The 22,882-nt window shown below is 36.4% G+C and overlaps 1 protein-coding gene across 2 annotated transcripts; it reads left to right on the forward strand.

Moving 5' to 3' along the window:
* Positions 1-186: 186 nt before the first annotated feature.
* Positions 187-22,208, forward strand: LOC127958722 (FERM and PDZ domain-containing protein 1-like). 2 transcript variants are annotated; one of them, XM_052557716.1, is made up of 17 exons: positions 187-342; positions 4,880-4,984; positions 8,215-8,352; positions 8,490-8,653; positions 9,987-10,089; positions 10,242-10,287; positions 10,905-11,009; positions 11,703-11,798; positions 12,270-12,395; positions 12,589-12,708; positions 13,654-13,790; positions 14,688-14,811; positions 15,095-15,187; positions 15,905-16,087; positions 16,187-16,331; positions 16,527-17,606; positions 17,764-22,208. In XM_052557716.1, the coding sequence occupies exons 3-17, from the start codon at positions 8,252-8,254 to the stop codon at positions 20,376-20,378; spliced, it is 5,238 nt and encodes a 1,745-aa protein (XP_052413676.1). In that variant the 5' UTR covers positions 187-342; positions 4,880-4,984; positions 8,215-8,251; the 3' UTR covers positions 20,379-22,208. The 2 variants fall into 2 exon arrangements, with proteins under 2 accessions (XP_052413676.1, XP_052413751.1); XM_052557791.1 differs by lacking the exon at positions 187-342 and adding an exon at positions 4,667-4,794.
* The last annotated feature ends 674 nt before the right edge of the window (positions 22,209-22,882 follow it).

A 22,882-nucleotide genomic window follows, 5' to 3' on the forward strand; every position in this document is an offset into this window, starting at 1 on the left:
GTGTAAAAGGGCAGTAAGCTGACATACGTAATGCTTATAAACCTTCTAGCAATGGAAATATGCGTGCATCTCTGGTGTTTATTGACGCTTTGGCAGCAGAGAGAGAGAGAGAGACGGACAGACAGAGAGAGAGAGAGAGAGAGAGAGAGAGAGAGAGAGAGAGAGAGAGAGAGAGAGAGAGTCGGACTGATCAGACGCTGAAAGCAGATTAAACGGTTAAACTGTCTCTGTGAAACTCCCATCGGACTAAACCGCCTTCACTTTATTTATTTACCGGCCCAATGACTCTTCTGTTGTCGCAAGGCGATGGATAGTTCATGAAAATGTTACTCTTCGTGTGAGGTGAGTGATATAGAGCATGCAAATGTTGTTGATTAACGCTATGAAGGTGAAGGCGCGTCTCTGACGGGACGAGGGGAATTTGACAGATTAAAAGGAACTGAGTCAATCAGTGTCACTACGCTTTATCAGCTTTTCACAGATGTATTTTTCATTGCAATCAAGTGATAGATAGTGGATATTCATTAGATAGAGCCACAACTGAACAAAAATATGTTTTTATTATTATTATTATTATTATTATTATTATTATTATTATTATTATTATTACATAAGCTGTTTTGTAGACGCTCATTTCATGGCTCATGTCTGTAAAAAAAAACCTGTTAAAAACTGTAATAATAGCGCTTCTATTGTCTATGATAGAGAGACTCTCCCCACAGGCAGTATTATTATATTATCTTCTTACAGCATTTCAGGGAATGCCAGATAACCTTGTTTATGTGAGTGAGAGATGAATTCATTGTTTCCTTTAAGAGATGGAGCTTCTGCAAAAATGCATATTAATATAAAGCCATTCTCAAAAGGTTCACGGTTCATTTAGTGTAGCTTGGATGATTCATAAGGGAAGTTGGGTACAAATACGGCTATTGTGCAAGACCCACAACACTTTTTCTTAAACTTCATACATTTGATTGATTCAGGTGCAAACATTACAAAACATGCCAGTAATTATAATAATTAGTACATATAGTAAAAACCAAGGGGGCAGACATCATGCTGGAGATCCGGCAGGCTTCGGAAAGGGCCATAATTCATTTATGCTGTTATTTTTAGGAGCAGCTGAATACTGTGAATTCTTGATGCCTTGTATTCGTAAACTTAGTTGCTCATATGTCTGCCCCGTTTAAAACCTGATAATCTAGTAATGATATGCTCAATACGACTTAAAAATTGGTACAAGCACTAATGCTTTAAACATGTGACTGTGCTCTTGCATGCCTTATAACACAGACATTTTAATCATAGCACATCTAGCTTTCAGGCATGGAGCAGCATTTTACAAGCTGCTAACAGCTGAAATTGGGCAATTTGTGGCAATATTCATTTAAGTGGCTTTTGGAGAGGGAGATCTCCAATAGGAACAGATCTGATTACGCTCTCTATATGAGAGGTAGTGAAGCCCCCAGGGCAAATGACAGATCCAATTACAGACACATAAATTCAGCACATGCATATATCCCAAAAAAATTAATATGGCCTTAAATTGCTGTGGAGAGGTAGAGACTGAGCATACATATATTTAGCATGTTTTTATTCAGTACTGATTTCATGAACTCATGCATGCAGACATATGCAACCATTAAATAAGTCTATCTAAAATTGTCAAGTAAGTCATATATACACTCTACCATTCCATTTTTTAAAAAGAAATTAATACTTTTATGCAGCAAGGATGTATTAAATTAATCAAAAGTGACAGAAAAGACAAACATTTTTTAACAGAAATTTCCATTTCAAATTGATGCTCTTTTTTAACTATCATTAAAGAATCCTGGAAATAATCAAAGTTTCCTCAAAAATATTAAGAGGGGCATATAAGCATATCAGTATGGTTTCTGAACGATCATGTGACACTGAAGTTCGGAGAAGATTTTTCTGCTTAAAATTCAGGTTTAAAATCACAAGAATAGATTACATTTTAAAATGAGCTAAAACAGAAAATGGTATACTGTTATAATATTTCACAATCTTACTGTTTTTTTTCTATCATTTTGATCAAATTTAAAAGTGTGTTTATTTGTATATATATATATATATATATATATATATATATATATATATATATATATATATATATATATATGTGTGACCAATTAAAGGAAAAACCAGTATGTTGAGGAACCATGTGATGCCAGAGCAACAAAGTCTGAAAGATGAAACACCATTCATGCACAAGATATTCCCTTCCTTTTGTGTTTTGATGATGGTGGTAGAGATCGCTGTCTAAGATGTCAGCCTATAGGCCACGCTTTAAATGCAACATTTAAACATTATGTGTGCTCTGTCTCTTCATCCACCAAGGGGCCCTTGACCTGCAAAAAGGTTGAAGACCCCTGACATAAAGTTTAGTGAGGCCTTTATGCTGATGTCAATACAGTGATCTGACTGTCTGTCAAGTTCAGTAAGCATCTCAGTATATCAAATAATTTGACTATTTATGACAAAGTAAAATGCCATGTGGTGTGACTACTAAAAACCATAAAGATATTAATTAATTCATGGTATTTGTAATAAATATGTTTTACCTTAAAAAAATTATTTTTATAATTAAATTGAATTTAAAACAAAACTATGGAACCAGCATGAATAAAAAGCATGTGCTTTTATAAAAACTTGGCACATTTAAACTGGATTTAAAAAAAAAGATTTCCTTTAATTTAGTGTTAACACACTTTTAAAACCCTAAAATAATTATTCCTGATTGTTAATAATTGCAGTGTATAGCACCACATTTAAAAAATATAGTTTTTAGTGGAATAATCTCAATAATGTACGTTATAATATAACAAAACTTATGTCACGGTAAATAATCTCATATACAAAACACAAGTACAAATCTTTGCGTTAATATTGTAATATATTTTAAAATGTATTTCTGTGATGGTAAAGCTGAATTTTCACATGAACCTTAGAAAATCATTCTAAAGCGCTACTTTTATGTTCAGTTATTGTTTAAAATTATAAATATAATAAAAAACTTATTGTCAGTGATGACAACAGCTTTGCTGATTATTATTCTGTGGAACTCATGATATCAGATTTCTTTGACGAATATATATATCTCCCCATGCCATGCAGACTTCTAAGCCACAATTAAAAGAATAAATGCAATGCACATATAATCATAATAAATGTCTTTATTTAGCATCTCATTGTTCACCCTCACTGTCTTCCTAGCTTTCTTTCTCTCATTCTTTTCCCTTCCTTCTATACAGTATATTTTTCTAATTTCCTCAACCCTCTTCCATTCATCCTTTATCTATAACCCCCCGACCTCCATTCAGCTTCTTCTGAAGATCAAGCTGCTTTGCCACTCTTTCACTGTCTTTCTGTTTTGTTGTGCTTGTGTGTGTGTGTGTGTGTGTGTGTGAGTGGTGAGGCAGCATTATCTAGATGCATTATTAAAGCCTGTGCACTCTGTGGTACTCTTTCACACTCTGTAAGTCTGAAAGAAGAGTTTAAGGGCAATGATAGGATTACCAAAGTGTTTAAGGAGAGCTCGAAGGATGCCTGCAGTGCTGGGAACTCCATAAATATACATCTGCTCATACAACAGCGGGAAAAAAAACATGAAAAGCAGCCATATCAAATCGAATGAAAATTCATTCATTGTACAACTGTACTCTCATTGTTCAATGTCTTTTTCTAAAAGGCTTTTGTTTTGCATTCCTAAAAGATTTCGCTTGATTGAATGAGAAATACACACAAGTAACAAAAATGAAGTAATGGCACTGAAAGACTCTGAAAGACCAGGCAGGCTGTGGTTATGAGGGAAAATAGCACTGAGAGAAGGAAAAACGAAGGAAAGCAGAGAACAAGCGGGTGAGAGGGTTTTTGCACTGTGTGTACATTAATTATTCAGCAGCTGGGAGCTGAAAGTGTTCAGAGGGGACTCCGACAAGCCTGATGGTTCTGTCTTTCTTTCTCTCTCTTAATCTCCATCTCAGACTTCCATTGTCATTTTATCAGTGTTGAGGAAGCTACTTTGTAACTGTTTATTTATAAGCTTCCCATGACTCAAAATAGTCATATAGTTATATTTGAAAAAGAATAACATTATAAGATTTAATCTAACTTGAGGTTATTCAGAAGTGGAAAATCTTTTTTAAAATATAAGATAATATTATTTATTTCTACAAACAATATAAATCATATTGCACTAAATATAAATTTTAAATAGAAAGTGAAATAGAATTTCAACTGAATTAATGGAAGCAAATTTGGAAAGTGAAATAAAATGGACTGGAAATTTGCCTGTCGAATATTATACACCAAATTTTTAAACAGACTGAATATTTTGGAAGTGAATTCTGGAAGGTGAATATGAATTATTGAATTTAGTTAGTTCTTTTCAACATGCTTTTTTTGTTTCAAAGACATATTGCATTATTTTACTTCCATGATCTAACCATATATTTAGGTTGATTTATTCCAGGAGTGTCAAACTCAATTCCTGAAGGTTTTTTTTGTTTTGTTCCAACCCTGCTTCAACACACATACCATGTAGTTTTCAAATAAGTCTGAAAGACTTGATTAGTTGGATCAGGTGTGTTTAATTAGGATTTAATTAGGGCTCCGGCCCTCCAGGAATTGAGTTTGACACCTTTGCTTTATTCTAAATAGCAGCGTGAGATAAAATATCTCAGGTGTAACCATAGACCGTATATGAAAATGGACGTAGTGGCTGTGACGTCACCCGTAGGTTTCTGAAGATTATTTTTGAAGCCTAAAGTAGGTGCAAAGTAGACAAAGAGCTGAGGAACAGGAATGAATGTTTAAAAAACATCAGATAACATTATATGTGTCACTTCGACAGAACGGAGGACCCTTTGGAGTTACATCATGGCAGCATGTCTTGATGCAGAGGACCATTGGATCAAGAAGAAAATAAAGCACCTACACACTCTGGAATTCATTATAGGTGAAACAAGACTTCTGAATCTTTCTCTTTGCTCACGTTAACCTGCAAAAGTCCAGGTCCAAAACATCCACATAGATGCAGTGCAAATGGATTGGACAAAAACCTCAAAATTCTTCACACTGCTTATAGTTTTTCTGAGCTAGCAAATAAAATAAAGGAGTTTATTTTATAAAGTAAATAAAATAAAGGAGGAATCTGAAAGTTCTTTAGATTGATGAATAGACTCAAATGATTGAATGAATGCAATGAAGAATTGGTGATACAGTCCACAAAAATGTTCTTCCTTTTAGTATTGAAACATACAGTATCACCTGACTCTAAGGTAAGTGTGTTTGTGTGTTTCTGTATACTGTTCTATCCGTAGTGTTGTACTGTATGTTTACATGTGTGTAAATGGCTCAGTGATCGGCTCAGTGTGTGACGCAGTAACTCTCTGTCCAAGTCTTTACATGCCTAATCCAATTAGAACACTTCTCGGGCCGTCTGCCTGTAACATCCTGTGTATGTAGACTCTAAAAAAAGGAATTGCTAATTGAAGGAATTTTCTGTATTAATTTTTGAGTTCACAGGAATTTCCCCCAAATTAACACATTGTATTGTTGTATTTTAGTGCTGAAGGAAACTTAACGTAGGGCTATCGAAAATCGCTAGCCCAACATCCCATGGCTATTTTGTTTTACGTCCAAAATAGATCACCGCCAAGATGCAATCCCTTTCTTGATTCTCATTGTTCACTTGCTAGTAAGGGTGAAACGGATCATATAATAATTTGCATGTGTTTCAAAGTCTTACAAATTGAAACATTCAAGTGCTTTAAGTCGGTAAAGTCATATGTGAAGTGAACAATGATATGTGTATCATATATTAGATCCATGCATTAGATCTTAAAGGGACAGCAGCCTATATACCTGCTGCTGCATGTGTCATTAATGTTATTAATGTTGTATTTTTTTCTTACATTGTAGGGTTATAGCATATGTTAGCCTGCTGAAAGATCTACTACTGGCTAGGATCCTATAACCGATAGACTGAGTGTACGATTTTAAGCTATTTAGCATTGCTCAGTGCTAACGTAACATAGTAATCTTAATCTGTCCTGACTGGTCCAGTACCTGTAATCCTCCCATGTGAATGAATTGTAGACTATTCTTTTAAGTAGTTCATCCTAGCCATTAGCGTTAGCTGCCAATGCTAATGATGGAGTACAGCCATTATCTCTCAGAGAGAGAGCATGAGCAGACCTTTTTTTATGAGGAACATGGGCGTGAGGGGGAATTAAACCCCACTCTACAGGCCACTAATCTAATAGAGAGAGAGAGAGAGAGGGAGGGAGGGAGAGAGACAGAGCAGTAAACTGAAATGTCTCATTGTAAAATTCATTGACTATGCACCCCTTTCCCAAATCTATAACACTGATTTAATTCCTGGATCCATTTTAGTGATCTAGCAGTTCACAGACTCCTAAATGTAATTGAATAATTCTATCTTTAGTATATAATATAATCTTAAGGTCTTTACTGGCTCCTGATTTTGCTGTGAAAAAAGGCCATACTTCCATAATAACCCTATTGATTAAGACGGTGCTGAAACATATATGATGAATAAAATATATTAAATAGTGCCGAAAATGTAATGAGATTTGTATAGGGAAACTTCTACAATATTTGGTGCCTAATCCTTTTGAAGACGGAACGGTGTTGTTGGGGGATGTGTTATCTTTAAGTATAAGCTTTAAAGAGAGATTTAGAAAGAGGGATCTATTGATGAATAACTGCAACGCCTTTGTGCTTAAAAAAGAAATAGAGAGCTGTTTTTTTTTTTTTAGTGAACAACGTGGTTAGGCAGAATAGTTTCTAATATGTTATTATCATTTATTATTAAAATGATCAATATTTAATCAGGCAACAATAGTGCAATAACTTGAATAGTTGATTATAACAGAATTTGATTTATAGAGTGGAAAAAAGGCAGGTGCACGATGATCAAGAGGTGTTTTTCCTTATTCATAATGCAAACTGCCTGAGGTACAAACTGTTCTGGAAACTCTTCAGAGAACACGTTGTTGTTTTTGCTATTGGGATCCTTCTTTTGTGCATTTGATGCTAAGGTAACAGAATAGTTATGTTTAGAAATTATGGGTTAGTTATTTTAAAAAATAAAGACCAGGAGGGAAATAAAATCATTTTCAAGTATATCTTAACCACTGTTACAGTACATTTCCTATTATTATCTATATTATCTAATCAACCGTGTTAATTTTTGCAAAAAATAAATTTTTGCATGCATTTAAACATTTTGTTCACTGTAAAACATTTTAAAAAATTAATGCATGTAATGTTCTTGGTTAGTTTGGCTCTGCCCTTATTGTGTTGTTGTAGTTTTTTGAAAATGCATGGGAAGATGTTTATATATAAACAGGGTTGGTGGAAAAAGTAGGTGGTTAGTAAAGATGACTGGAGAGTAGTGCAGTTTAACAGCTTTGATGTGCTGTATGCAGTATTGATAACATTGTTGACAGCAGTAAAATAAATGGAAAGTGAGATCCTAATCCTGTGTAACCTGAGAACATAATGTGATCATGAGTCATGATCTCCTGGGATCTCTCTCTTTTTTGTCACAGTATATTATTTTTTATCTTTTTCTTTGTTGGTTCTTCTCGTTGTTGACCACGAGGCTCCAGATTGTCTCTCACATTCCCCGGTGGGACATATTTGATATTGAAGCACAATAAACTTCAACCCTACATAAAAAGCAATTCTGCAACAGCACCACAATATGCAGAAACTACAATATAAAGAAATACCACATTTCATACGACAGTACGGAGAAGAGAGGTTGACCACACATTATATATATATAAATATATATATATATGTATATGTTATATATGCTAATTGAAACTGAACAGTATTACCTGAGCAAATATTCATTTTTGGGTGAACTATCCCTTTAATGGTTACATGACATGAGGTAAACAAATATTTTATATTTTGGTAACACTTTCTATGAAGCCCCTATTTATAATATATTTCCACACAGTACGAGTTGCAGCCTGACATGGTTTCCTCCCTTTTTGATTGACAGGATAGAATCAGCCCTGATCATGAACTGTTTTTTAACAATCAGCCAATGGCCGATTATTGTTTTAATCAGCCGATACGATTATTGGGCGATACATTACATGGCCGATGCATCCCTAATTACTACCTTTCTTCCATTACAATAAATAGTGCCCCAATGGTGACCTTTCACCCTGTGTGTAGCTAAATGGAGGAGCGGGACCGCAGTCGCTCACCATCTCGCAGGACCAGCAGAGTAGAGCAGGTGGTGGGACGCTGGCTTCGGCGCTCCAGAGAGTCCATCAGCCGGTACCATTTATATAAATCTAAGAAAGATTGTGTGAATGAGTATGTTTGCTTTCTTTTTCTTTTGTGTTTAATAGGATCACCCCCTCCCTCCCTCTCTCTCTCTCTCTCTCTCTCTCTCTCTGTCTGTCTGTACACAGAGAGCGTGTGCTAGAAGATGGGCAAGTTGCCGATAATGGCTCCCAGGAGCAGAGGAGCTGTCCAATTAGAGTCACTGTTAAGATCCCCCTTGACCCCACCCTTAACTCCCATGGCTTTACAGTCTCAACACACACTCCACCGCAGGTGCTGGACGTGACAGAAGGTACATTACACACACCGTCATCTCTTGAAATGCATGCATCAGCTCAAATGAATTTCGAAGAATCGTCTTTTACAGTGTAGTAAGGTTCTTCCACAATCAATTATTAATTAAATACTACTTTAATTTTATTATAGGATTTACTGTGGATTGTAAAAAGTCTGCACTCCTCCGAGCCTTCTTGGCATCCTTTTTATCAATCCTTACATGGAATGAAAGCACTGAAGTTAAGCGTTATATCTCAGCCAGGTGGCTTTGGTAACTGTAGGACTTCCAAATTAGCTATGAATAACACTCACAGGGGTAACAGCCAGGAGACCTTTGACCATGCATTATCCCGCTATGAGAATCTCCAGGCTAGCTTGTTGGTGGGAAAATGCACACCTTATGAACTTGAATGAAATGTCATTGTAATATGAAGACAGTGACCAGGTCTGTTGAGGCATTTGATCTGAGGCAGCACTCTAAACAAGCTGAATAAAGCCCTGCTGAGGTTGAAGCTAAATTCTGAATATACAGCACACAAGCCCTTCATGGAAATCGATAAAACAGCTAGCGTGCATTAGCTACCCAAACACGCTTCCATTACTACAAAAAGGATACTGCTGTAATATATTTATTGCTCAAATACACTTGAGTCAAATTGTATTATATCTTTTAGAAAATTTCATATTAAAGGTACAGTTACGTAAAAATCATTTATTTTCAATTTAAAATATTTTAAGATGTATTCTGCAGATGAATCAATTAGTGTACTTTTTAATGGCGTATCCATTATATAGAAGAGTTTTACATTCATTTACTAAGATCAAAAGTTGTATCGACTAACGTTAGTTAATGCACCGTGAACTAACATGAATATTAACATAAGTAACAGTAATAAAAGTTCATAAAATATATTGCTCATAGTTAGTTGATGTTAGTTCATGTATTAACTAATGTTAAGAGATGATACCTTATTGTAAAGTGTTTAATAGTGCAAAGAAACCTGATTTAGCAAATACAAACATTTTTTTTTTAAATGTTGACTGAGCATACGTTTGATGATTGAAATGTGACCCAGCAGCTATTTGCATGCATAGCCTGCATGTAGAGCAACATGTTGGCTGACTCGTTTGGCACATAGAGCTTCGTCTACAGGAAACTCTACTCTTGGAATGGCTAAAGCCATCTGGTTACCCATCAGCCAGTAATTAGGACAACATTAACACTTTTCCACAAACATTCTTATAAAACAGCATTACTGTCTCAAATCAGGTTGGCAATTGAATTCTAAACCTTGTACAAATTATTGACAGAACTACAGTATCATGATATGTTTGTCTGTTTTTTTTAGGTGGCCCTGCTGATGGAAAGCTTGTCCCTGGTGACCAGCTTTTTAAAATTAACAATGTTGCTGTCGATGATCTATCTACAGAGCAGGCTGCTGACATCATCAGGTATGTGAGCGTTTATGAGTAAAAATGAGTAAAATCCAGGTGTCCAGTTTCTCATTTTTATTATAAATGTATATCTTCAGAACATATGACATCTGGTCACTTTAGCTTCATTTGTGCCAGTAATTCTGCCATACTCTTTCGTTTATTGACAGAGAATGTCAGAACACCATAATACTGACTGTCCTGAGAAATACTGTGGTAAGTGTATATGTGCACAGTTAGAGTCTCTATGTCTCTCTCTCTCTCTCTCTCTCTCTCTCTCTCTCTCTCTCTCTCTCTCTCTCTCGGTCTCTGTTGTGTCTGAATAAGGCATGGCAGGAGGATGTGGTATTGTGCTGCATTATGGCAGAAGGAAGAAATGATGACCAAAAGTTTTTTTATTTATTTATTTTTATTTTTTTTATAATAATCAGGGCCAGAGGAAATCTGTGCATACAGAGCTCAGCAGAAATCTCCCTAAATTTCTGCTGAATTTAAAGTGCCTGTGAATTTTATCTAATTTGATTATGCTTTCAGCTTCCAGTAACCACACATTTTATACTAAATGCATCTATTTAGCAGAATTCTGTACATTTCCTTCAATTGCCTTGTATAAAAACAACATAAAGATGCATGGGCAAGATCTCAGTCTGGGGTCTTGAGAAGCATGGTGCTTCCCTGTTTGCAAATCTTACTTTATTTCTCAATGACAGGCATGCCCCAGTCAATGCAGAGCCAGTGCCATTGTGCAATGAATGTTTGTTGAAGGAGTATGTCACTGAAGAAGGTCAAACATGTCCATAATTGTACTGTTTGTCATTATGGATGTGCTATAGGGGCCAAAGTCGTCCTTCATAACTCCAGAGAAGAGAGCCAAGCTGAAGTCGAACCCAGTTAAAGTGAGGTTCGCAGAGGAGGTGGTGGTCAATGGTCATTCACAGGTTTGACACATTTATGTTCATTCATGCTGATTGATAAATAAAAATGATTGATAAATAAAATGAAAGACAGAATATGAACAAAAGATGAAGAACAATAGAGAGGCGTTGAGAGGGTCTTGGGCAAACCTCAGTCAGTGATTTATCAGTAATTTATTAAATATTACATTTGCTGTTAATCAAAATCTTTGTGTAGCTGTGCTGACATGGTGTATAGTACAGCAGCAATATATACAGGTGGGGGATTTATCATAAGTTATATTTATGATAGAGCACCTTCATAAATATTACTTCATAATACAGTCCACCTAAAAGTAAAAATATAATTATTTTATCATTATCCACTTTTGGTGGATTGCTGTGAGGATGTTAATTTCCCCCGACTTGATATGTTTTTAATTAACATCTAATTAAACAAACCCATTATCAAGCACAACACAGAACTAAAGCAGTGATAAAACTGTTTATCTTTTTTTTTTTATGCAGCTTTCACAGGGCTTAATCTTTTTAATATGATAATGAGACGGATAAAATTATCTTAACCAGAATTATTTTAACACTTTGTTGAAATGGGCAGTTGTTTGATTAATATAGTATGTGCGCTATCACTACCATGTATTTTACATATATTATTATATTTGTATATAATAATGATTATATTGATTTTTGGATCCTATATTGACCTCTGACCTCTAGGGTAACTCTCTGCTGTTCCTGCCAAATGTTCTGAAGGTCTATCTGGAGAATGGCCAAACGAAAGCTTTTAAATTTGAATCTAAAACCACTGTCAAGGTAATATAATCATATTTATTCACTATAGTCTTATGTTTATTTTTCAGTCCGTATTAATTATATTGCCTGTTTTATAATGTTAATTGGCATCCACATGCAAAAATAAAAAATACAAATAGATTTGTAAAGCCATGTTATATGTTATATACACTTCCATTTAAATGTTTGGGGTCACTAAAATGAAATTAATATTTTTATTCAGCAGCGATGCATTGCATTGATCAAAAGTGACAGGACAGGCCTTTATAATGTTACAATGCTGTTCTTTTGAACTTAATATTTCTGAAGGATCATGTGAGACTAGAGTAATGGCCACAGAAAAGGTCTTTTTTGTATCATAGTAATAAACTACATTTAAAAAATACCATCGCTGTACCGGTCTTCTTAGCTTTAACAGGTGTTGTGCATTACAGTTCTCTATATAATTTCACATGCTTCATTATTTCTCTTCTGAAATGTGTTTTCCATCAGGACATAGTGATGACTCTGAAGGAGAAACTCTCGATCAGCCGTATTGAACACTTCTCTCTGGTGCTGGAACAACAATACAGCATCAGCAAACTGTTTCTCCTGCACGAGGAAGAGATTATTCAAAAGGTACAGAAGGTTTCAAAAGGTTTGACAGAAAAAACAAATCCATAAGGGTTTGAAACACCTTGAGGATGATTATAAATAAAAGAATCTTCACTTTGAATGAAAATGTTCCTTTAATGACTTTAGTTGCTTCTTTCTACACTTGTTTACTGGCTCACATACAGTATTTCTATCTAATACTCTTTATGTTTGGCAGGTGGTTGAAAAGAAGGAGACTCATGACTACAGATGTCTGTTCCGTGTTTGCTTTCTACCTAGAGACTTTACAAGCATGCTCAAAGAAGATCCTGTGGCCTTTGAGTATCTATACTTACAGGTGCGTGCTTGTGACTGTGTATAAACAGGCAGATATTTAAAGTAATATCACCACTGACTGATATTAGATTGTTTCTGAAGGAATAGTTTACCCCAGAAATTTGTTGTGGCTGAATATTTCCTCACCCTCAGGCCATCTGAGATGTTTCTTCATCGGAAAGGACCTATACACAAAAATCCTAATCCTAATCACAGTTACAGACAATTATTAGTCCGATAGAAAATAGACTCGTATTTTTACCAGAAGTGATGGTTGTGTAAAGAAAGTAAGTGTTTTGTAAAAAATAAGTCACTTTAATGTTAATTGATATTTGATCCTTTTTGGGTGAACTATTTCTTTAATGTAAAATACAGTCCTTTTTTTGTGAAGTATGTTTATTTGCATACTTTTGTAGACCGGTTTTTCCTCAAATGTGAGCTAATTGTATCAAAGCCTCAATTTGGAAAAATGTATTCATGAATAAAGCAAAGATTGTTTTGGGGGTTAGCAAATTGTCATAATTATCTGTATAATAAAACGGTAACACTTTAGAATAAGGTTCCATTAGTTAATGTTAGTTAATGTATTAATTAACATGAACAAACAATGAATAATACATTTATTACTGTATTTATTAATCTTCGTTAATATTAGTTAATGAAAATACAGTTATTAATCGTTAGTTCATGGTAATTCACAGTGCATTAACTAATGTTAACAAGCACAACTTTTGATTTAAATAATGCATTAGTAAATGTTGAAATTAACATGAACTAAGACTTATAAATGCTGTAGAAGGATCGTTCTTGCTTAGTTCATGTTAACGAATGTAGTTAACTAACATTAACTAATGGAACCTTATTCTAAAGTGTTACCAATAAAACAATAGAAGTATATGATATGTCCCAATCTAAACATCTGAATGTGTGTGTGTGTGTGTGTGTGTGTGTGTGTGTGTGTGTGTAGAGTGTAAGTGATGTATTGCAGGAAAGGTTTGCAGTGGAGATGAAATGTAATACTGCTCTCAGACTGGCTGCTCTACATGTTCAGGAAAAACTAGCCAGCAGTGGACAATCCCTTAAAACACCACTGAAAGCCATCATGTGAGCACACACACACACACACACACACACACACACACACACTGTGCTGTAAGTGTCCATACTATCTCCACTAACATAAGAAAGCTTGCTGCTGCATTTATTTATTTTTTGTTATTATTCTTAGTAAATGAAAAGTTGAAAAGTTTAAGGTCGGTAAGCTTTTTATTTAAAGAAATATGTATGCATTCATAGGTATATGAATAAGTAGTTTTTGATAAAAAAAATGTGTGGGATTTCCTTTCCATCAAAATGCATATGAAAATTTATTAAGTTAGACAAAATTGAACTTCTTTCATGGATTTGTTTTTTTTCATCAGTTATGTAAATTAGGGATTTTTTTTTTTTTTAATCTTATTTAAAGTAAACTTTATTGCATTATTTCAGTGCTGTGTTTTACCATGATGTTTTGTTTATGTGTGAATGACTACATGCACTTTTTATATGTTAGTATTTACCTTAGCTTGTGAAATACACCTATTTTTAAGTGGTGGTCAGTGTATTATAAAGGTGCAAAACAGATTTTAGTACTTCAGTAGATTAGTGTTTTAGCATTATAGCATTAATGGCATTTATACTTTTCAAATGTTAATTTAGTTCCAGGCCATAAATCCTTACATTTTGTTACAATATGGTAAAAGTTTGGCAACCCCAGTTTTTTATTTTTGTATGCATTAAAGAGTACTAATACTTAATTGATTCTTCAGCCAACAAATAAACGGTTAAATAGGGATCTGATGAAATTAAATTAGAGTCAATATTTTCAATAATTCAATGCCAATAATTAATTGCTATCTTCATAACTATTTTGGCGTTAGCATATACATTTCAGTTCCAATGTACTGCATAACCCTAAAGTGAGTGTGACACTATTCTGTTCTGCACTATTTCTCTCTGAAGGAAGGAGTGGGGTATTGAGAGCTTTGTGTCCCACACCTTACTGCGAAACATGAGAGAGAAGGACTTGAAGAAAGCCATCAGTTACCACATGAAAAAGATTCTGTCTCAGGAGCCCAAACAAAAGGTGTGTGCATAAATGATTTACAAGAACGTAAATCATGCACATAATATACAGTAAACTGTCAAATTAAAAACCTGTGGCAGTATGTGCCAGTGATGGTTTTAAATTGTTTTGATATATGCCACATTACTGAATGATACTAAATCTAGGTTTAGATGATGGATTTTACTTTGAAAAAATAGCATGGTTCATGAAAAAAATCTGTAGTGTTGCCATTTCTTTTAATTATTTGAAATTGAAGTACAGTATGACACGTATTTACATTATTTCCAATGTGTTTTTATAGGTGATCTCAGTGGATCAAGCTAGACTGAACTACATGAATGAGATGTCTGAAGTCAAGTCCTATGGAGGAAAGGCTTTTAGTGCCACTATGATGGTAAGAGATGCATTCTGAGTCTTAACAGCCACTTTCAAAAATGAAACCAATTAAACTGCAGTAAAAGTTTGACAGTAACTTTACTCCACCTGCATTTACACATGCATTGGCTTTACATCTTTCATCTGTATACTCACACTCCCACATCAGCACTGAAAATGGCATTTAAGATGTTAGAGAGTTAACAGTCATTTCTTTCAAAAAACACTTTCTCACTGACCACAAACTTTTTGAACAGTAGTGAATTTTTTCCGTGTTTTAGTGACTGTATACATGTGAGGAAATGTATATTTAATTTTCACTAAACATTAAGAAAGCATCGCATGGAATAATAGCTAGAATGCTATAAAAAATTCTATAAAATGCTATAAAAACACACTTTTACTAGAAAACAATGGCACCAAAATGCTGTTAGAATTTTCATAAACTCATTCTATCTGATACTTCAAAGACCGTTCTTGCATTTCAAATAAATGTTGCAATTTCACATAAATAACTTAACGTAAATGTAAATGTAGATAGCTTTAATGTGACATGTGAAATGTAGTGGATCAATGTTTGTTTCCATACAAATGTTCGTAACAACCCTTTTGGTTTATCCCCTATCCTTCCTTCATTTATTGCTGCTGTCCATTCTTTCATACATCACAGTCTTTATCACATCTCTTTCTTTCACTCTCTCTCTCTCTCTCTTTCTCTCTCTCTCTGTTTAACTAGCTGCAGGACAGGGAGTCAGTCGTGAGTTTGTTGGTGGGAGCTCAGTATGGGGTCAGTCAGGTGATCAACCACAAGCTGAGCATCATGACCACCCTAACTGAATTTAGCTCTATTACCAGAGTGGAAATATTACCTGAGTCTGACAGAGTTAGTCTGGTCAAGATCTACCTGCAGGATATAAAGGTATATATTACAGTACATACTCATACTCACATCTACATATATGTACAATTCTTTCATTGCTTTCTTTTTTTAATATTGTCACGATTTTCCTGTCTTCAGCCAATAACCTTGCTGATGGAGTCAGTGGCAGCTAAAGATTTATTGTGTCTAGTCGCTGGATACTGTAGACTTCTTGTGGACCCCCAGATCAGTGTGTTCCCCTGGTCCGATAATTCAAAGAGCCACCGCATATCAGCAGAGGAAGGTACTGAATTACTGAATCCTTTGGTCTGGCAAATCTTTAATCAATTTTGAATAATGTAAATCCTATTGAAGCAAGAGAAAACATTGTTACTGTATATCTAAGGTACTGTAAAAAAAAATGTTGACCACTGTTCGCATGCTGGCAAAGAGATTTACTGTATCTTAATTTTGTCTGTGCTTCTGACATTGTGTACAGGTTATGTGTCACACTGTGGCAGTGACTCTGACGACTCGGACACAGATGTGGATGCTCTCCTTGCTCATGTTGCTAGCACTGCCAAAAGCAACAACACAGCAGATAAACCCAATGATAAGCTACCAGAAGAAACCGAAAAAGCACAAAGCCACATGGAAAAAGATGAAGAGGTGGAGAAGGAAGTAGGCAAAAAAGAGGAAGTGGTTGAGAAGAAGGAAAGGGAGGAGGACAAAGAAACCAGCCATCAGTCTATAAATGGTAATAATGGAAAGACAGTAGAAATAGATGATGAGAGTGTGGGCACAGAAAAAGAAGACGAAGGGCAAGAGAAAAACCCTGAACAACCTCAGTGGGTCATCGTTGTCGATGACCCATCATCTGAAACATCTGATTCATACCAAACTGAGTCACAGTTCATGACCAGCATGTCGAGTGACTCTATAGATGCCCTGGAGGAGGACGACCTTATGACCTACTTTTCAACCAGACGCCCATGCCATTTACCAGTGAAAAATTCTTACTCCTGTGAAGATCGCTATTCACCGTCATTGTCTCCACGACATCCGTGCAGCAAAGATTCTCACTCCCAAAGTGACATGTGCTCTACTGATTCCCATTGTGAACCTGATATAGACCAATTCTTTTGCTCTCCTGCACTCTCAAATATTGCTGAATGTCTACCTAGTCCCCCTGCAGCCAGTGAAGAGGAGGACTGTGAGGAGTTGGGAATAGAGGATGAGAAATATGAAAAGGAGTCACCTGGAAAATGTCCTGAAAGCACCCCACCTCCACCTGTGGACTATGTGTTCACATTTGAACAAGGAGACACTAGACACTATTACAATATCTGCACCAATGTTACCCCAGACAGTGCCCGGATCCTTCCACAACCCCTATCTCCTTCAGGTCCAATGGAAACACAACCAGATCAGGAAAGAGGGGAAGCAAATCAGACAGAAACAGTGCCAATTTTTCAACCCCCACCAGGGTTTGGAGACAGCAGTTCAGATGACGAGTTCTTTGACGCTCAGGAAAGATTCACACCAGCTGAAAAACCCTGCTCAACTTCCTTAGCTAGAGGTATGACATGGGGGAAATACCCCATGAAATGTTCTCAAAATATTTCTATGACATGTTGTAGAAGTTAAAGAATTGAGTAAATCATATGAAAAATAGTCATGTGGAGTTTTGCTAACAAATACTCACCAAATGTATTTGCTGATATTTCTCTTTATAGAAAATTCCAAAGAGTCAAGCAACATACAAGTACATAAGCACCCAAGCCGGAGGGAGAAGAAACAAAAGGAGCAAGATAAAATGGTTACACAAGTTGAATTGTCAAATTTCAACAAAAGATCCAAAAAGCGTCGCTCATTCATGGAAACAAGTTACACATCCCTGGTATCATTCCCGGAACAGGATCATTTAGAAAACAGCTATGGAAATAGCATCCTAAACTACTCAATTAACCAAGGTGCTGGCCGAATGACGTGCTTTGAAGGCGGATGCTCAGATCAAGGTCCATGTCCAACAGTCTCATCCCTCACTCATTCTGAAGGAGAACCAGCTCAACTGGAATCCAAACCCATCAAACCGTCCAAAGTCAATGGATCAGGACCACATAGTCCCACTGTTACACAAGTGGGATCACACACAAACAAATCATATCAGCGGAAACAGCAACTTATAGAGATGGAACCAGATTCCATGGAGTTCAAATCAGTCAATGAACTAATGTCTATTGCATCGCCAGCTATAGTAGCAGTACGCTCCCGCATAAACCTACAGGATAAAGTAAGCACCAGTAACCATAGCAGAGATGATCAAGAAGAGGGTGCAGTGGGAGGTCCAGTTGAGAGACTGTTTGGAGACCACCTGTTCTTTGATATGTCTAAAGGACAGTGTGATAGCAGTGTTTTATTTGGTCAAAGAGATGATAAGGTAACCAAACAAACGGAAGATTTTTTCCAGGGCAGTTCAGTGACTCAAAAGAGCAGCTCACTGCCAAGACTAGGCCAGATATCCCCATCAAGTTTATCCTACTTCCATGTCCCGAGTATATCATACACCACAAGCCCTGATGTAGACAGAGTGAACAGTTTTGTACATCTAAAATGTGGGATGGGAAAGCACTCAGTGGAACCAGCAGAGAGGACCAGGAGTCAGAGTATGTCTGGATCCCTTGGTAGTGGTCCATCAAGGCACTTATTTTCCCAGCGAGTCAGAGAACCAGAATCTGAAGAAACTGACAATATTTGTGACACTTCACTCCAAGAATTGTCTTCTGGTGTTCTGTCTTATAACCCAGCCCAAAGGTTCCTTCTTACACCCTGTTCGTCCGGCATCCTTGGGCGACTCTCTTCCTCAACATTGCGGGGAAAGATCCAGAACCTTCCCCTCTACTTGTCACGTTCCCAGGAAATGCTCAATGGCAGTTCTAATGGCAACGGCAGTGTTAAACCTGTGAGAAGACTTTCAGAAACACAACTACAAAAATATGAAGTTGAACTAGCAAAAGAGGCAACTGAGGATGCAACGTTGAATGAAGGTTCTCCTGAAGTTACAGAGGTAAAAGTGGTTACCATAGTATCTGAAGAGGTCACTGAGGTCATCGAGGAGGTAAGAGAGGTCAGCCACATTGGCCTCAAAGCATGTGGACAGCTGAAAACCAAAACTAAACCTAAAGAGTTTTCTGAAATGTGCTCCAGGGCAAACAACTCTCTCCAATTCAGCCCCTCGTCCGTAGAAGTTACAACACAGAACTTAAATGGACTTTGGGGCGTGGTAACATCTAGTGGGTTACAAGAATGTAGCCATCCACCCTCAAGCACAACACCCCATAACTTTAACTCTAGCTGTGGGGTTTTCAAAAACTGCCAGTCCAAACCTACCATAGCCCAGCCAAAATCCTTGCTCAGCCCAAATCAACATGAGAAGCCAGACCTTAGTTGCAGCTCAGTCCTGGCTATGGGGTGTGACACTGTAATGGAAGGTGCTCAGACACCTTTAGAGGTCTGCCATACAGTATACACAAACTGTTTCAGTGGAGTTCTTGACAGCGCCAGCTTTGACGATGAACTCACTGTATATGAGTTTTCGCGCAGAACGAGCCAGGGTGAAACGGGGGATGCTGTGCAGACATCTGTCCCTCTGTCCTCCCTCTCTCCATCACCTGCATCTTTCTCTCCATCTTCTCCATTGCCCTCATTTCCACCTCTAGTACTGCCTGCATCGTCCTCTACAGAGCTCAGTCCCCTTCTGTCTCCATTAAATGCTCCTGACTGCTTCATTTCGCACCCTCATGAAGATATCATCACTTCGCTGCTGACTCGTCGATATCCCCTACCACCAACAGGATTCCTTTCTTTGCAAAGGGATGTGGATACCCTCTTAAATGTTCTTGCTGGCGCTATGAAAAACCAAGATGGGGTCCACAAGCACCCCAGGGATGCCTGTGTGGCTCACTTTTCAGAGAACAAAAGACGATTACATGCAGAGGCTCGGAGGCTTTTAGCTGGATGCCAACGCGTAGTCAGAGTTGGGCAAACGCCAGAGGAAACACTTCAATCATTGTCTGAAAGCTTCCGCTCACTAGTACAGCTGACAAGTGTATGTATATGTTTCTCTAACTGTCAGCGATGCAGGGAGCGCCATGCCCAAGCGCTTACAGGACTAGCAAGTGTTGCAAAAACGTATCTGGACTTTGCTCGGGCAGCAGAGCTAGTGGGAAGTGCTAGCGAAAGAAAGACTTGTCATGATCTCAGTATTAAACTTCTGGCTCGCCAGTGTACTGCACTAACAACCTCAGTCTTCTGCCTCACCCAGCTCTTTCGCACTCTCACTGCCCTTTAGTGATGTCAAAAGTACCGATGTCTGTACTGAAATGTAAAAAATTGTGATGATATAATTTTTTCCGCTAGTATTTTGAGCACCGTTGTGTGGATTCGCAAACAGGTTTGATTGGCCATTGTGTTCACATGCTCAACAGATATGTCCGTGATTGGCTACAGTTATCATTACCTCATGCTCTGCATCGAACGCTTACACAGATACACACAGGAGCGTTTAAAAGCCATGTCTATCAGCGGATCCCTATATCTGCTCAAAGATGGATCCACTGAACGACATGGCTTTCAAATGCTCCCACGTGTATCTGTGTAAGCGCTCGTTAAAGAGCATGACTCAAAGATCATTGTAGCAGACATATCTGTTGACCAGGTGAACAGAATCCACATAACAGCGCTCAATGTTAGCAAGAAATAAATTTCAGTTCCAACAGGAACCGACATTGTTACTTTTGACAACTCTACTGCCCTTTGCCCATTCAACAGTTACATTGAGTATTTTCTCTTCCCCACAAAAACGGTGGGAAACCTGTGAGAACAACTCAGATAGACCTGGGGCCTGTTCCATAAAACAAGTTTACCAAATAAACCAGGCTTGTTTTACTTAGTCAAACTTATTTTGAACCAAATCAACTGGCAAGTCAGACTAACTGAAAAAAGCCTGGCTTATTTGGAAAACTTGTTTTATGGAACAGCCTCCTGTTGTGGTAAAGAACATCAACACTGAGGCAGTGTCCAAGCCATACCAGTAATAAGCGTGCACTATACACTCACACATATACATGCACTGAAATATAAAACCTGCCATTTTGATTAGCCTGTAATGAGAACTATACTGAGGCCAGAATTTCTAAATAGTTTTACAGTATTTATAGGTTGGGTGTAAGTTTAGGTTTATAATTGAAGAATAAGTTTAGTATTGAATGTAATTCTAAACCATAATTGTATTTGTTCTATGGTTGTCAGTAATTTATTCTGCTTCATGAGGAAAGCATAGACAGGGATTTTGCATAATGTATCTTCCAACATTCTCTGCTTCTTTTGTCATATTTGCTATCTTTTGCTTGCTTTCTTACTACCAGTGTTATGCACATACAGTATATTATCTTCTCTCTGCTATACCTATTGTCTATTAGGGAATGTTATAAAAAAAAAAAAAAATCTTTCTGCAATAATCACCTGGGTTATAAATGTTTACTAAATACAAACATCTTTTACTTGAGTTGCCAGTAATGTTATTATGTGTTCCTTTTGAAGAATATACCAAAGCCTATGGATGAATGAGTTTGCAGTGAATGCAGATTCATTCAAAAAATTTTACATTGACTTTTGCACATTCTTTACAATTATGACTTCAGGAATTGGGGTTTATTTAGATAATTAGATTATTTTGTGGGAAATTTTTTGCTAGTGTGGATTTATTTTACACTGATGAGTTATCACCGTTTTAAGAATATAATTTTCAGGAATTCACAAAACACTGTTCACATAATTATACAACAATTATATAAAAATGCATAATTCATGAAAATGTTTCAAAGGCAACATGGAAAATTACAAATCTGAGTTTGACAAAATATCAAATTACTAAATTAACTGCAAAGTAATTTACCTACCAGTAATTGTCTGAATATTAAAAAGCTGCCATCCACTCTCTTCCTATAAGGCATGCTTTGTAAGCCATAGACATACTGTATCCTTGGAAATAACGTAGTAGTAGAAAAAGTAAAAAGGAATGCATGATTGAAAGAATTACCAGTGAGTGAATGAATGATTCCAGCAATGAAAACTGGCTTTGTAATGCAGTAATCACCCAATTAAAATGACATCTAAATGACTGGAGAATGTATGTTTTATGACTTTGCACCATTAGTAAATCCTCTATTGCATCAACTTCGCCTACTTTGCTAACAGTCAGATTGTTGTTGTTTTTATGTTGCTGACTGATATGGGACAATGCATTTACCACTGACATCTAACAAGGGTGCTGCACAAAAAAGGTGGCAGATGAACACAGAAGCATGAAGGTGCAGGGTTTAAATTAGGAGGAGTAAATGATTGAAGAAGTCCTGCATACTAACTAGCCAAGAGAAGTAATTTTCACCAAAAGTTGCATTTTATGACTTTATAGGGTGAATTTTCATTTCCTAATGCAGATTTACAAATGAGGACAATCAAAAACAACAAAAGAGCAATGATATATAAGTGCTATAACAAGTCTCAGTTATGCAGTACACAAAGGGCTTTTAAATAATATAATAAATAAATAAAAAACACAGAATAGAAAGAGAATAGAGCAAGCTAGGTATAGAGGTCTTTTTTTATAATAACTGTATGATAAATTAAAAGAAAATAGAATACAAAAAGATTAGAAAAATACAAAAAGATTTTTTAAAGAAACAAATTAGAATAGTGAGTGCTAAAGTTAGAGGGTCAGATAAAAATGGGAAAAAAATTAAAATGCATTAAAGCTGTAGTGAGCTCAAGCTGTGGTAAGTCAGGTAACTTATT

The sequence above is a fragment of the Carassius gibelio genome, chromosome A1 (assembly GCF_023724105.1).
Source record: "Carassius gibelio isolate Cgi1373 ecotype wild population from Czech Republic chromosome A1, carGib1.2-hapl.c, whole genome shotgun sequence".
NCBI classification, from domain to species: domain Eukaryota; kingdom Metazoa; phylum Chordata; class Actinopteri; order Cypriniformes; family Cyprinidae; genus Carassius; species Carassius gibelio.

Bases quoted from the DNA above. Each gene is read 5' to 3' on its own strand.
- LOC127958722 (XM_052557716.1), top strand. From the start codon at position 8,252: ATGGAGGAGCGGGACCGCAGTCGCTCACCATCTCGCAGGACCAGCAGA. The intron at 10,288-10,904 runs GTAAGTGTATAT...GATGTGCTATAG, and splicing joins CTGTCCTGAGAAATACTGTG to GGGCCAAAGTCGTCCTTCAT. The intron at 15,188-15,904 runs GTAAGAGATGCA...CTGTTTAACTAG, and splicing joins CTTTTAGTGCCACTATGATG to CTGCAGGACAGGGAGTCAGT.